The sequence below is a fragment of the Salvelinus alpinus genome, chromosome 1, assembly GCF_045679555.1.
Source record: "Salvelinus alpinus chromosome 1, SLU_Salpinus.1, whole genome shotgun sequence".
NCBI classification, from domain to species: domain Eukaryota; kingdom Metazoa; phylum Chordata; class Actinopteri; order Salmoniformes; family Salmonidae; genus Salvelinus; species Salvelinus alpinus.
In genome coordinates, this window is record NC_092086.1 from 2,655,562 (window position 1) to 2,670,470 (window position 14,909).

At 46.0% G+C, this 14,909-nt stretch overlaps 1 protein-coding gene across 1 annotated transcript in view; it reads left to right on the top strand.

The window, feature by feature from the left end:
* Positions 1–14,909, top strand: part of tnrc18 (trinucleotide repeat containing 18) — a 116,712-nt gene that overhangs the window by 53,922 nt on the left and 47,881 nt on the right. The window contains exons 16-19 of the mRNA XM_071343563.1: positions 6,894–7,018; positions 7,405–7,521; positions 12,681–12,828; positions 13,515–13,746. Of these exons, the coding sequence (XP_071199664.1) occupies positions 6,894–7,018; positions 7,405–7,521; positions 12,681–12,828; positions 13,515–13,746 (622 nt within the window). The remainder of the gene's footprint in view (positions 1–6,893; positions 7,019–7,404; positions 7,522–12,680; positions 12,829–13,514; positions 13,747–14,909) is intronic.

The following is a 14,909-nucleotide window of genomic DNA, read 5'->3' on the forward strand; positions in this document are numbered from 1 at the left end:
AACATACTGTAGACCTGGAGGATGAGGACAGACCCACAGGAGGTAACATACTGTAGACCTAGAGGATGAGGACAGACCCACAGGAGGTAACATACTGTAGACCTGGAGGATGAGGACAGACCCACAGGAGGTAACATACTGTAGACCTGGAGGATGAGGACAGACCCACAGGAGGTAACATACTGTAGACCTAGAGGATGAGGACAGACCCACAGGAGGTAACATACTGTAGACCTAGAGGATGAGGACAGACCCACAGGAGGTAACATACTGTAGACCTAGAGGATGAGGACAGACCCACAGGAGGTAACATACTGTAGACCTAGAGGATGAGGACAGACCCACAGGAGGTAACATACTGTAGACCTGGAGGATGAGGACAGACCCACAGGAGGTAACATACTGTAGACCTAGAGGATGAGGACAGACCCACAGGAGGTAACATACTGTAGACCTGGAGGATGAGGACAGACCCACAGGAGGTAACATACTGTAGACCTGGAGGATGAGGACAGACCCACAGGAGGTAACATACTGTAGACCTAGAGGATGAGGACAGACCCACAGGAGGTAACATACTGTAGACCTGGAGGATGAGGACAGACCCACAGGAGGTAACATACTGTAGACCTAGAGGATGAGGACAGACCCACAGGAGGTAACATACTGTAGACCTGGAGGATGAGGACAGACCCACAGGAGGTAACATACTGTAGACCTAGAGGATGAGGACAGACCCACAGGAGGTAACATACTGTAGACCTAGAGGATGAGGACAGACCCACAGGAGGTAACATACTGTAGACCTGGAGGATGAGGACAGACCCACAGGAGGTAACATACTGTAGACCTAGAGGATGAGGACAGACCCACAGGAGGTAACATACTGTAGACCTAGAGGATGAGGACAGACCCACAGGAGGTAACATACTGTAGACCTGGAGGATGAGGACAGACCCACAGGAGGTAACATACTGTAGACCTGGAGGATGAGGACAGACCCACAGGAGGTAACATACTGTAGACCTGGAGGATGAGGACAGACCCACAGGAGGTAACATACTGTAGACCTATAGCTGGAGGATGAGGACAGACCCACAGGAGGTAACATACTGTAGACCTAGAGGATGAGGACAGACCCACAGGAGGTAACATACTGTAGACCTAGAGGATGAGGACAGACCCACAGGAGGTAACATACTGTAGACCTAGAGGATGAAGACAGACCCACAGGAGGTAACATACTGTAGACCTGGAGGATGAGGACAGACCCACAGGAGGTAACATACTGTAGACCTGGAGGATGAGGACAGACCCACAGGAGGTAACATACTGTAGACCTGGAGGATGAGGACAGACCCACAGGAGGTAACATACTGTAGACCTGGAGGATGAGGACAGACCCACAGTAGGTAACATACTGTAGACCTGGAGGATGAGGACTGACCCACAAGAGGTAACATACTGTAGACCTGGAGGATGAGGACAGACCCACAGGAGGTAACATACTGTAGACCTGGAGGATGAGGACAGACCCACAGGAGGTAACATACTGTAGACCTAGAGGATGAGGACAGACCCACAGGAGGTAACATACTGTAGACCTGGAGGATGAGGACTGACCCACAGGAGGTAACATACTGTAGACCTAGAGGATGAGGACAGACCCACAGGAGGTAACATACTGTAGACCTGGAGGATGAGGACAGACCCACAGGAGGTAACATACTGTAGACCTAGGAGGATGAGGACAGACCCACAGGAGGTAACATACTGTAGACCTGGAGGATGAGGACAGACCCACAGGAGGTAACATACTGTAGACCTAGAGGATGAGGACAGACCCACAGGAGGTAACATACTGTAGACCTGGAGGATGAGGACAGACCCACAGGAGGTAACATACTGTAGACCTGGAGGATGAGGACAGACCCACAGGAGGTAACATACTGTAGACCTGGAGGATGAGGACAGACCCACAGGAGGTAACATACTGTAGACCTAGAGGATGAGGACAGACCCACAGGAGGTAACATACTGTAGACCTGGAGGATGAGGACAGACCCACAGGAGGTAACATACTGTAGACCTAGAGGATGAGGACAGACCCACAGGAGGTAACATACTGTAGACCTAGAGGATGAGGACAGACCCACAGGAGGTAACATACTGTAGACCTGGAGGATGAGGACAGACCCACAGGAGGTAACATACTGTAGACCTGGAGGATGAGGACAGACCCACAGGAGGTAACATACTGTAGACCTGGAGGATGAGGACAGACCCACAGGAGGTAACATACTGTAGACCTGGAGGATGAGGACAGACCCACAGGAGGTAACATACTGTAGACCTAGAGGATGAGGACAGACCCACAGGAGGTAACATACTGTAGACCTATAGCTGGAGGATGAGGACAGACCCACAGGAGGTAACATACTGTAGACCTGGAGGATGAGGACAGACCCACAGGAGGTAACATACTGTAGACCTGGAGGATGAGGACAGACCCACAGGAGGTAACATACTGTAGACCTGGAGGATGAGGACAGACCCACAGGAGGTAACATACTGTAGACCTGGAGGATGAGGACAGACCCACAGTCAGTCAATGTGGAGGCTATATACAGGGTGTTACGGTACAGAGTCAATGTGGAGACTCTATACAGGGTGTTACGGTACAGAGTCAGTGTGGAGACTCTATACAGGGTGTTACGGTACAGAGTCAGTATGGAGACTCTATACAGGGTGTTACGGTACAGAGTCAGTGTGGAGACTCTATACAGGGTGTTACGGTACAGAGTCAGTGTGGAGACTCTATACAGGGTGTTACGGTACCGAGTCAATGTGGAGACTCTATACAGGGTGTTACGGTACAGAGTCAATGTGGAGGCTATATACAGGGGGTACCGGTACAGAGTCAATGTGGAGACTCTATACAGGGTGTTACGGTACAGAGTCAATGTGGAGACTCTATACAGGGTGTTAGGGTACAATGTGGAGGATATATACAGGGGGTACCGGTACAGAGTCAGTGTGGAGACTCTATACAGGGTGTTACGGTACAGAGTCAGTGTGGAGACTCTATACAGGGTGTTACGGTACAGAGTCAGTATGGAGACTCTATACAGGGTGTTACGGTACAGAGTCAGTGTGGAGACTCTATACAGGGTGTTACGGTACAGAGTCAGTGTGGAGACTCTATACAGGGTGTTACGGTACCGAGTCAATGTGGAGACTCTATACAGGGTGTTACGGTACAGAGTCAATGTGGAGGCTATATACAGGGGGTACCGGTACAGAGTCAATGTGGAGGCTATATACAGGGGGTACCGGTACAGAGTCAATGTGGAGACTCTATACAGGGTGTTACGGTACAGAGTCAATGTGGAGACTCTATACAGGGTGTTAGGGTACAATGTGGAGGATATATACAGGGGGTACCGGTACAGAGTCAGTGTGGAGACTCTATACAGGGTGTTACGGTACAGAGTCAGTGTGGAGACTCTATACAGGGTGTTACGGTACAGAGTCAGTATGGAGACTCTATACAGGGTGTTACGGTACAGAGTCAGTGTGGAGACTCTATACAGGGTGTTACGGTACAGAGTCAGTGTGGAGACTCTATACAGGGTGTTACGGTACCGAGTCAATGTGGAGACTCTATACAGGGTGTTACGGTACAGAGTCAATGTGGAGGCTATATACAGGGAGTACCGGTACAGAGTCAATGTGGAGACTCTATACAGGGTGTTACGGTACAGAGTCAATGTGGAGACTCTATACAGGGTGTTAGGGTACAATGTGGAGGATATATACAGGGGGTACCGGTACAGAGTCAGTGTGGAGACTCTATACAGGGTGTTACGGTACAGAGTCAGTGTGGAGACTCTATACAGGGTGTTACGGTACAGAGTCAGTATGGAAACTCTATACAGGGTGTTACGGTACAGAGTCAGTGTGGAGACTCTATACAGGGTGTTACGGTACAGAGTCAGTGTGGAGACTCTATACAGGGTGTTATGGTACCGAGTCAATGTGGAGACTCTATACAGGGTGTTACGGTACAGAGTCAATGTGGAGGCTATATACAGGGGGTACCGGTACAGAGTCAATGTGGAGACTCTATACAGGGTGTTACGGTACAGAGTCAATGTGGAGACTCTATACAGGGTGTTAGGGTACAATGTGGAGGCTATATACAGGGTGTTACGGTACAGAGTCAATGTGGAGGATATATACAGGGGGTACCGGTACAGAGTCAGTGTGGAGACTCTATACAGGGTGTTACGGTACAATGTGGAGGATATATACAGGGGGTACCGGTACAGAGTCAATGTGGAGACTCTATACAGGGTGTTAGGGTACAATGTGGAGGATATATACAGGGGGTACCGGTACAGAGTCAGTGTGGAGACTCTATACAGGGTGTTAGGGTACAATGTGGAGGATATATACAGGGGGTACCGGTACAGAGTCAATGTGGAGACTCTATACAGGGTGTTACGGTACAATGTGGAGGATATATACAGGGGGTACCGGTACAGAGTCAATGTGGAGACTCTATACAGGGTGTTACGGTACAATGTGGAGGATATATACAGGGGGTACCGGTACAGAGTCAATGTGGAGACTCTATACAGGGTGTTACGGTACAATGTGGAGGATATATACAGGGGGTACCGGTACAGAGTCAATGTGGAGACTCTATACAGGGTGTTACGGTACAATGTGGAGGATATATACAGGGGGTACCGGTACAGAGTCAATGTGGAGACTCTATACAGGGTGTTAGGGTACAATGTGGAGGATATATACAGGGTGTTAGGGTACAGAGTCAATGTGGAGACTCTATACAGGGTGTTACGGTACAATGTGGAGGATATATACAGGGGGTACCGGTACAGAGTCAATGTGGAGACTCTATACAGGGTGTTACGGTACAATGTGGAGGCTATATACAGGGTGTTACGGTACAATGTGGAGGATATATACAGGGGGTACCGGTACAGAGTCAATGTGGAGGCTATATACAGGGTGTTACGGTACAATGTGGAGGCTATATACAGGGTGTTACGGTACAATGTGGAGGATATATACAGGGGGTACCGGTACAGAGTCAGTGTGGAGACTCTATACAGGGTGTTACGGTACAATGTGGAGGATATATACAGGGGGTACCGGTACAGAGTCAATGTGGAGACTCTATACAGGGTGTTACGGTACAGAGTCAATGTGGAGACTCTATACAGGGTGTTAGGGTACAATGTGGAGGATATATACAGGGGGTACCGGTACAGAGTCAGTGTGGAGACTCTATACAGGGTGTTACGGTACAGAGTCAGTGTGGAGACTCTATACAGGGTGTTACGGTACAGAGTCAGTATGGAAACTCTATACAGGGTGTTACGGTACAGAGTCAGTGTGGAGACTCTATACAGGGTGTTACGGTACAGAGTCAGTGTGGAGACTCTATACAGGGTGTTACGGTACCGAGTCAATGTGGAGACTCTATACAGGGTGTTACGGTACAGAGTCAATGTGGAGGCTATATACAGGGGGTACCGGTACAGAGTCAATGTGGAGACTCTATACAGGGTGTTACGGTACAGAGTCAATGTGGAGACTCTATACAGGGTGTTAGGGTACAATGTGGAGGCTATATACAGGGTGTTACGGTACAGAGTCAATGTGGAGGATATATACAGGGGGTACCGGTACAGAGTCAGTGTGGAGACTCTATACAGGGTGTTACGGTACAATGTGGAGGATATATACAGGGGGTACCGGTACAGAGTCAATGTGGAGACTCTATACAGGGTGTTAGGGTACAATGTGGAGGATATATACAGGGGGTACCGGTACAGAGTCAGTGTGGAGACTCTATACAGGGTGTTAGGGTACAATGTGGAGGATATATACAGGGGGTACCGGTACAGAGTCAATGTGGAGACTCTATACAGGGTGTTACGGTACAGAGTCAGTATGGAGACTCTATACAGGGTGTTACGGTACAGAGTCAGTATGGAGACTCTATACAGGGTGTTACGGTACAATGTGGAGGATATATACAGGGGGTACCGGTACAGAGTCAATGTGGAGGATATATACAGGGGGTACCGGTACAGAGTCAATGTGGAGGATATATACAGGGGGTACTGGTATAGAGTCAGTGTGGAGGATATATACAGGGGTACCGGTACAGAGTCAATGTGGAGGCTATATACAGGGGGTACTGGTATAGAGTCAGTGTGGAGGATATATACAGGGGGTACCGGTACAGAGTCAATGTGGAGGATATATACAGGGGGTACCGGTACAGAGTCAATGTGGAGGATATATACAGGGGGTACTGGTACAGAGTCAATGTGGAGGATATATACAGGGTGTTAGGGTACAGTGTGGAGGATATATACAGGGTGTTACGGTACCGAGTCAGTGTGGAGACTCTATACAGGGTGTTACGGTACAATGTGGAGGATATATACAGGGGGTACCGGTACAGAGTCAGTGTGCTGTGGTTCAGGCTAGTTGAAGTAATGTGTACATGTAGAGTTATTAAAGTGACTATACAGAGATAATAAACAGAGAGAAGCAGCAGTGTAGAAACAAAATGGAGGACGGGGGGGGGGGGGGTCAATGTAAATAGTCCTGGTGGCCATTTGATTAATTGTTCAACAGTTTTCTGGCTTGGAGGTTAGAAGCTGTTAAGGTGTGTGTGGAGTATCACTAACCCTGTGTGTGTGTGTGTGTGTGTGTGTGTGTGTGTGTGTGTGTGTGTGTGTGTGTGTGTGTGTGTGTGTGTGTGTGTGTGTGTGTGTGTGTGTGTGTGTGTGTGTGTGTGTGTGTGTGTGTGTGTGTGTGTGTGTGTGTGTGTGTGTGTGTGTGTCCAGCAGCTCTTCAGTAAGGTGTGTGATCGAGGGGAGATGCAGCATCGGATGAGGTTAGCGGAGCTACAGAGGCAGTACAAGGACAAACAGAGACAACTAGACAAGTTGCAGAGACTCTCTGACCCCCAGTGAGTAACACACAGACAGACAGACAGACACTACACAACTAGACAAGCTGTAGAGACTCTCTGACCCCCAGTGAGTAACACACAGACAGACAGACAGACACTACACAACTAGACAAGCTGCAGAGACTCTCTGACCCCCAGTGAGTAACAGACAGACAGACAGACAGACAGACAGACAGACAGACAGACAGACAGACACTACACAACTAGACAAGCTGCAGAGACTCTCTGACCCCCAGTGAGTAACAGACAGACAGACAGACAGACAGACAGACAGACAATACACAACTAGACAAGCTGCAGAGACTCTCAGACCCCCAGTGAGTAACAGACACAGACAGACTAGCACGTCCGTCCTCTCTAATCACTGTTCTCTTTCTGTTCAGAGAGGTTCAGCAGCAGGAGGAGGAGAGGCGGGGTCTAACCAGACGTGGGCGGGGCCGACCCAGGAAGAGGAAACGTGTAGCGACGCCCCCTGGCAAACTGGAGTCCCGGACAGGAAAGTAAGTGGAACGACTGTTGTTTTGTATCTACCCTGTGTAACAACCTGAATTTAAAATGTATTAAAGTTTAAATGTTGTGTCACTGGTCTACACACAATACCCCTTTAATGTCAAAGTGGAAATTATGTTTTTAGAAATGTTGACACATTTTTTAAAAGGAAAAGCTGAAATGTCTTGAGTCAATAAGTGTTTCAACCTCTCTTGTTATGGAAAGACTAAATACGTTAAGGAGTAAAAAAAAAATATATATACTTAAGAAGTTGCATGGACTCACTCTGTGTGCAATAATATATTTTAAAGACTACTTCATCTCTGTAAACATATACAATCATCTGTGAGGTCCCTCAGTCAAGCAGTGCATTTCAAACACACAATCAAACCTTTGAGCACGGTGAAGTTATTCAATACACTTTAGATGGTGTATCAATACACCCAGTCACTACAAAGATACAGGCGTCCTGCCTAACTCAGTTGCCGGAGAGGAAGGAAACCGTTCAGTGATTTCACCATGAGGCCGATGGTGACTTTAAAACAGTTACAGAGTTTAATGGTGGTGATAGGAGAAAACTGAGGATGGATCAACAACATTGTAGTTACTCCACAATACTAACCTAAATGACAGAGTGAAGAGAAGGAAGCCTGTACAGAATTAAAATATTCCAAAACATGCATCCTGTTTGCAACAAGACACAAAAGTAAAACTGCAAACAATGTAGGGCAATGACCAAATCTACACTGGAGTTGCTTACCAAGAAGACGGTGAATGTTCCTGAGTGGACGAGTTACAGATTTCAATTAAATCTCCTTGAAAATCTACAGCAAGACTTGAAATTGGTTGTCTAGCAATGATCAACAACCACTTTGACAGAACTTGAAGGACTTTGAAAAAGAATAATGGGTAAATATTGTACAATCCAGGTGTGGAAAGCTCTTAGAGACTTACCCAGAAAGACTCACAGCTTTAATCGCTGCCAAAGGTGATTCTAACATGTATTGACTCAGGGGTGTGAATACTTATGTCAATTAGATATTTCTGTATTTCATTTTTAATAAATGTGCAACTATTTCTAAAAACATATTTTCACTCTGTCATTATTGGGTATTATTGTGTGTAGATAGGTGAGGAAAATAATATATTTAATAAATGTTGAAATACAGAATGTGTATAACAAGGGGTATGAATACTTTCTGTGTATTTACCGTTCAAAAGTTTGGGGTCAGAATACTTCCTAAGTTGTGGCAAAAATGGCTTAAGGACAACAAAGTTAAGGTATTGGAGTGGCCATTACAAAGCCCTGACCTCAATCCTATAGAAAAATGTGTGGGAAGAACTGAAAAAGCTTGTGCGAGCAAGGAGGCCTACAAACCTGACTCAGTTACACCAGCTTTGTCAGGAGGAATGGGCCAAAATTCACCCAACTTATTGTGGGAAGCTTGTGGAAGGCTACCCGAAACGTTTGACCCAAGTTAAACAATTTAAAGGCAATGCTACCAAATACTAATTGAGTGATTGCAAACTTCTGACCCACTGGGAATGTGATGAAAGAAATAAAAGCTGAAATAAATCATTCTCTCTACTATTATTCTGACATTTCACATTCTTAAAATAAAGTGGTGATCCTAACTGACCTAAGACAGGGAATTTTTACGTGGATAAAATTTCAGGAATTGTGAAAAACTGAGTTTAAATGTATTTGGCTGAGGTGTATGTAAACTTCCGACTTCAACTGTATATAGCTATCATTGAGACTGAATGAGGACAGACTGCTACTGTATTTATAGCTGTCATTGAGACTGAATGAGGACGGGCTGTTACTGTATTTATAGCTGTCATTGAGACTGAATGAGGACAGGATGCTACTGTATTTATAGCTGTCATTGAGACTGAATGAGGACAGGCTGCTACTGTATTTATAGCTGTCATTGAGACTGAATGAGGACAGGATGCTACTGTATTTATAGCTGTCATTGAGACTGAATGAGGACAGGCTGCTACTGTATTTATAGCTGTCATTGAGACTGAATGAGGACAGGATGCTACTGTATTTATAGCTGTCATTGAGACTGAATGAGGACAGGATGCTACTGTATTTATAGCTGTCATTGAGACTGAATGAGGACAGGATGTTACTGTATTTATAGCTGTCATTGAGACTGAATGAGGACAGGATGCTACTGTATTTATAGCTGTCATTGAGACTGAATGAGGACGGGATGCTACTGTATTTATAGCTGTCATTGAGACTGAATGAAGACAGGCTGCTACTGTATTTATAGCTGTCATTGAGACTGAATGAGGACAGGATGCTACTGTATTTATAGCTGTCATTGAGACTGAATGAGGACAGGATGCTACTGTATTTATAGCTGTCATTGAGACTGAATGAGGACAGGATGCTACTGTATTTATAGCTGTCATTGAGACTGAATGAAGACAGGATGCTACTGTATTTATAGCTGTCATTGAGACTGAATGAGGACAGGCTGCTACTGTATTTATAGCTGTCATTGAGACTGAATGAGGACAGGATGCTACTGTATTTATAGCTGTCATTGAGACTGAATGAGGACAGGCTGCTACTGTATTTATAGCTGTCATTGAGACTGAATGAGGACAGGCTGCTACTGTATTTATAGCTGTCATTGATACTGAATGAGGACAGGCTGTTACTGTATTTATAGCTGTCATTGAGACTGAATGAGGACAGACTGCTACTGTATTTATAGCTGTCATTGAGACTGAATGAGGACAGGATGTTACTGTATTTATAGCTGTCATTGAGACTGAATGAGGACAGGATGCTACTGTATTTATAGCTGTCATTGAGACTGAATGAGGACAGGATGCTACTGTATTTATAGCTGTCATTGAGACTGAATGAGGACAGGATGCTACTGTATTTATAGCTGTCATTGAGACTGAATGAGGACAGGATGCTACTGTATTTATAGCTGTCATTGAGACTGAATGAGGACAGGATGCTACTATATTTATAGCTGTCATTGAGACTGAATGAGGACGGGCTGTTACTGTATTTATAGCTGTCATTGAGACTGAATGAGGACAGGATGCTACTGTATTTATAGCTGTCATTGAGACTGAATGAGGACGGGCTGTTACTGTATTTATAGCTGTCATTGAGACTGAATGAGGACGGGCTGTTACTGTATTTATAGCTGTCATTGAGACTGAATGAGGACAGGATGTTACTGTATTTATAGCTGTCATTGAGACTGAATGAGGACAGGATGCTACTGTGTTTATAGCTGTCATTGAGACTGAATGAGGACAGGATGCTACTGTATTTATAGCTGTCATTGAGACTGAATGAGGACAGGATGCTACTGTATTTTTAGCTGTCATTGAGACTGAATGAGGACAGGATGCTACTGTATTTATAGCTGTCATTGAGACTGAATGAGGACAGGCTGCTACTGTATTTATAGCTGTCATTGAGACTGAATGAGGACAGGCTGCTACTGTATTTATAGCTGTCATTGAGACTGAATGAGGACAGGCTGCTACTGTATTTATAGCTGTCATTGAGACTGAATGAGGACAGGCTGTTACTGTATTTATAGCTGTCATTGAGACTGAATGAGGACAGACTGCTACTGTATTTATAGCTGTCATTGAGACTGAATGAGGACAGGATGTTACTGTATTTATAGCTGTCATTGAGACTGAATGAGGACAGGATGCTACTGTATTTATAGCTGTCATTGAGACTGAATGAGGACAGGATGCTACTGTATTTATAGCTGTCATTGAGACTGAATGAGGACGGGCTGTTACTGTATTTATAGCTGTCATTGAGACTGAATGCTACTGTATTTATAGCTGTCATTGAGACTGAATGAGGACGGGCTGTTACTGTATTTATAGCTGTCATTGAGACTGAATGAGGACGGGCTGTTACTGTATTTATAGCTGTCATTGAGACTGAATGAGGACAGGATGCTACTGTGTTTATAGCTGTCATTGAGACTGAATGAGGACAGGATGCTACTGTATTTATAGCTGTCATTGAGACTGAATGAGGACAGGATGCTACTGTATTTTTAGCTGTCATTGAGACTGAATGAGGACAGGATGCTACTGTATTTATAGCTGTCATTGAGACTGAATGAGGACAGGATGCTACTGTATTTATAGCTGTCATTGAGACTGAATGAGGACAGACTGCTACTGTATTTATAGCTGTCATTGAGACTGAATGAGGATGGGATGCTACTGTATTTATAGCTGTCATTGAGACTGAATGAGGACAGGCTGCTACTGTATTTATAGCTGTCATTGAGACTGAATGAGGACAGGATGCTACTGTATTTATAGCTGTCATTGAGACTGAATGAGGACAGGATGCTACTGTATTTATAGCTGTCATTGAGACTGAATGAGGACGGGATGCTACTGTATTTATAGCTGTCATTGAGACTGAATGAGGACGGGATGCTACTGTATTTATAGCTGTCATTGAGACTGAATGAGGACAGGCTGCTACTGTATTTATAGCTGTCATTGAGACTGAATGAGGACAGGATGCTACTGTATTTATAGCTGTCATTGAGACTGAATGAGGACAGGATGCTACTGTATTTTTAGCTGTCATTGAGACTGAATGAGGACAGGATGCTACTGTATTTATAGCTGTCATTGAGACTGAATGAGGACAGGATGCTACTGTATTTATAGCTGTCATTGAGACTGAATGAGGACAGACTGCTACTGTATTTATAGCTGTCATTGAGACTGAATGAGGATGGGATGCTACTGTATTTATAGCTGTCATTGAGACTGAATGAGGACAGGCTGCTACTGTATTTATAGCTGTCATTGAGACTGAATGAGGACAGGATGCTACTGTATTTATAGCTGTCATTGAGACTGAATGAGGACAGGATGCTACTGTATTTATAGCTGTCATTGAGACTGAATGAGGACGGGATGCTACTGTATTTATAGCTGTCATTGAGACTGAATGAGGACAGGCTGCTACTGTATTTATAGCTGTCATTGAGACTGAATGAGGACAGGCTGCTACTGTATTTATAGCTGTCATTGAGACTGAATGAGGACAGGATGCTAAATTTACTGATCGTTCTTCGTGAGGACTTGTAAAGGAGTATTAACGGTGCTTTCCTCACGTGCGTGTCAGGCTGGGCAGGACAGTGCAGTACTCTGTGGGGGATGGAGGGAGGAAGAGGATCCACTGTTCCAGAGAGGAGGATGAGCTGGAGGGAGGAAGAGGAGGAGAGAAGAGGAGTTGGCAGGATCAGGAGCCGTCCACCAGTCACTCTCTGGAGGTACGGTGTGTGTGTGTGTGTGTGTGTGTGTGTGTGTGTGTGTGTGTGTGTGTGTGTGTGTGTGTGTGTGTGTGTAATGGTGTGTGTGTTCTCTCCACCAGGTCTTTAAGGCTCAGTGTGTGTGTTTGTGTGTGTGTGTAACGGTGTGTGTGTGTGGGGGGGGGGTGTTCTCCAGGTATTTAAGGCTCGCTGTGTGTGTGTTTTGTAATGGTGTGTGTGTGTGTTCTCTCCACCAGGTCTTTAAGGCTCGGTGTGTGTGTGTGTTTTGTAACGGTGTGTGTTTTGTAATGGTGTGTGTGTGTGTTCTCTCCACCAGGTCTTTAAGGCTCGGTGTGTGTGTGTGTGTGTGTTTTGTAACGGTGTGTGTTTTGTAATGGTGTGTGTGTGTGTTCTCTCCACCAGGTCTTTAAGGCTCGGTGTGTGTGTGTGTTTTGTAACGGTGTGTGTTTTGTAATGGTGTGTGTGTGTGTTCTCTCCACCAGGTCTTTAAGGCTCGGTGTGTGTGTGTGTGTGTGTTTTGTAATGGTGTGTGTCTAAGGGTGTGTGTTTTGTAATGGTGTGTGTGTGTTTGTTTTGTAATGGTGTGTGTGTTCTCTCCAGCAGGTCTTTAAGGCTCGTCGTGTCACTCTGTGTGACCAGGAGCAGCTAGCCTGTGACCTGTAATGGTGTGTGTGTGTTCTCTCCAGCAGGTCTTTAAGGCTCGTCGTGTCGCTCTGTGTGACCAGGAGCAGCTAGCCTGTGACCTGGACAGAGCTCTCTCCCTGTCCGTACTCAGCCGCCGGCCGCCCTCTGACCCCAGCGGGAGGGAAGGAGAGGTGACCCTCTCGTCTGGAGGGAAACAGAAGGTTAGAGGTGAGAGGAAGACGGTTTCTCCTCCTCTTCCTCACTCCTCCTCTCAACGCTCCAGCTACGACTACAGTGAGTTACACTTTGTTAGTACGGTCGGTGTATCGGTGTGTCCTAACCCTGTACAGACTGGGGATATGTGTGTGTGATTGTGGTGTGTGTGTGTGAGTGATTGTGGTGTGGGTGTGTGTGAGTGATTGTGGTGTGGGTGTGTGTGAGTGATTGTGGTGTGGGTGTGTGTGAGTGATTGTGGTGTGGGTGTGTGTGTGATTGTGGTGTGGGTGTGTGTGTGTGTTTGTGGTGTGTGTGTGTTTGTGGTGTGTGTGTGTTTGTGTTTGTGGTGTGTTTGTGGTGTGTGTGTGTTTGTGTGTGTGGTGTGTGTGTTTGTGGTGTGTGTGTGTTTGTGGTGTGTGTGATTGTGGTATGTGTGTGTGTGAGCGTGATGATCTTCTGCCTCTGGAAGCAACGTCAGCACAATAACTGTTTGTCTGGAGCTTCATGAAATGGGTTTCCATGGCCGAGCAGCTGCACACAAGCCTAAGATCACCATGTGCAATGCCAAGCGTCGGCTGGAGTGGTGTAAAGCTCGCCGCCATTGGACTCTGGAGCAGTGGAAACGCGTTCTCTGTAGTGATGAATCACGCTTCACCATCTGACAGTCCGATGGATGAATCTGGGTTTGGCGGATTGCAGGAGAACGCTACCTGCCCCAATGCATAGTGCTGACTGTAAAGTTTGGTGGAGGAGGAATAATGGTCTGGGGCTGTTTTTCATGGTTCGGGCCCCTTAGTTCCAGTGAAGGGAAATCTTAACGCTACGTAATACAATGACATTCTAGATGATTCTGTGCTTCCAACTGTGGCAAAAGTTTGGGGAAGGCCATTTCCTGTTTCAGCATGACCATGCCCCCCGCGCACAAAGCGAGGTCCATACAGAAATTGTTTGTCGATCGGTGTGGAAGAACTTGACTGGCCTGCACATAGCCCTGATCTCAACCTCATCGAACACCTTTGGGATGAATCGGAACGCCGACTGCGAGCCAGGCCTAATCGCCCAACATCAGTGCCCGACCTCACTAATGCTCTTGTGGCTGAATGGAAGCAAGTCCCCGCAGCAATGTTCCAACATCTAGTGGAAAGCCTTCCCAGAAGAGTGGAGGCTGTTATAGCAGCAATGTTCCAACATCTAGAGGAAAGCCTTCCCAGAAGAGTGGAGGCTGTTATAGCAGCAATGTT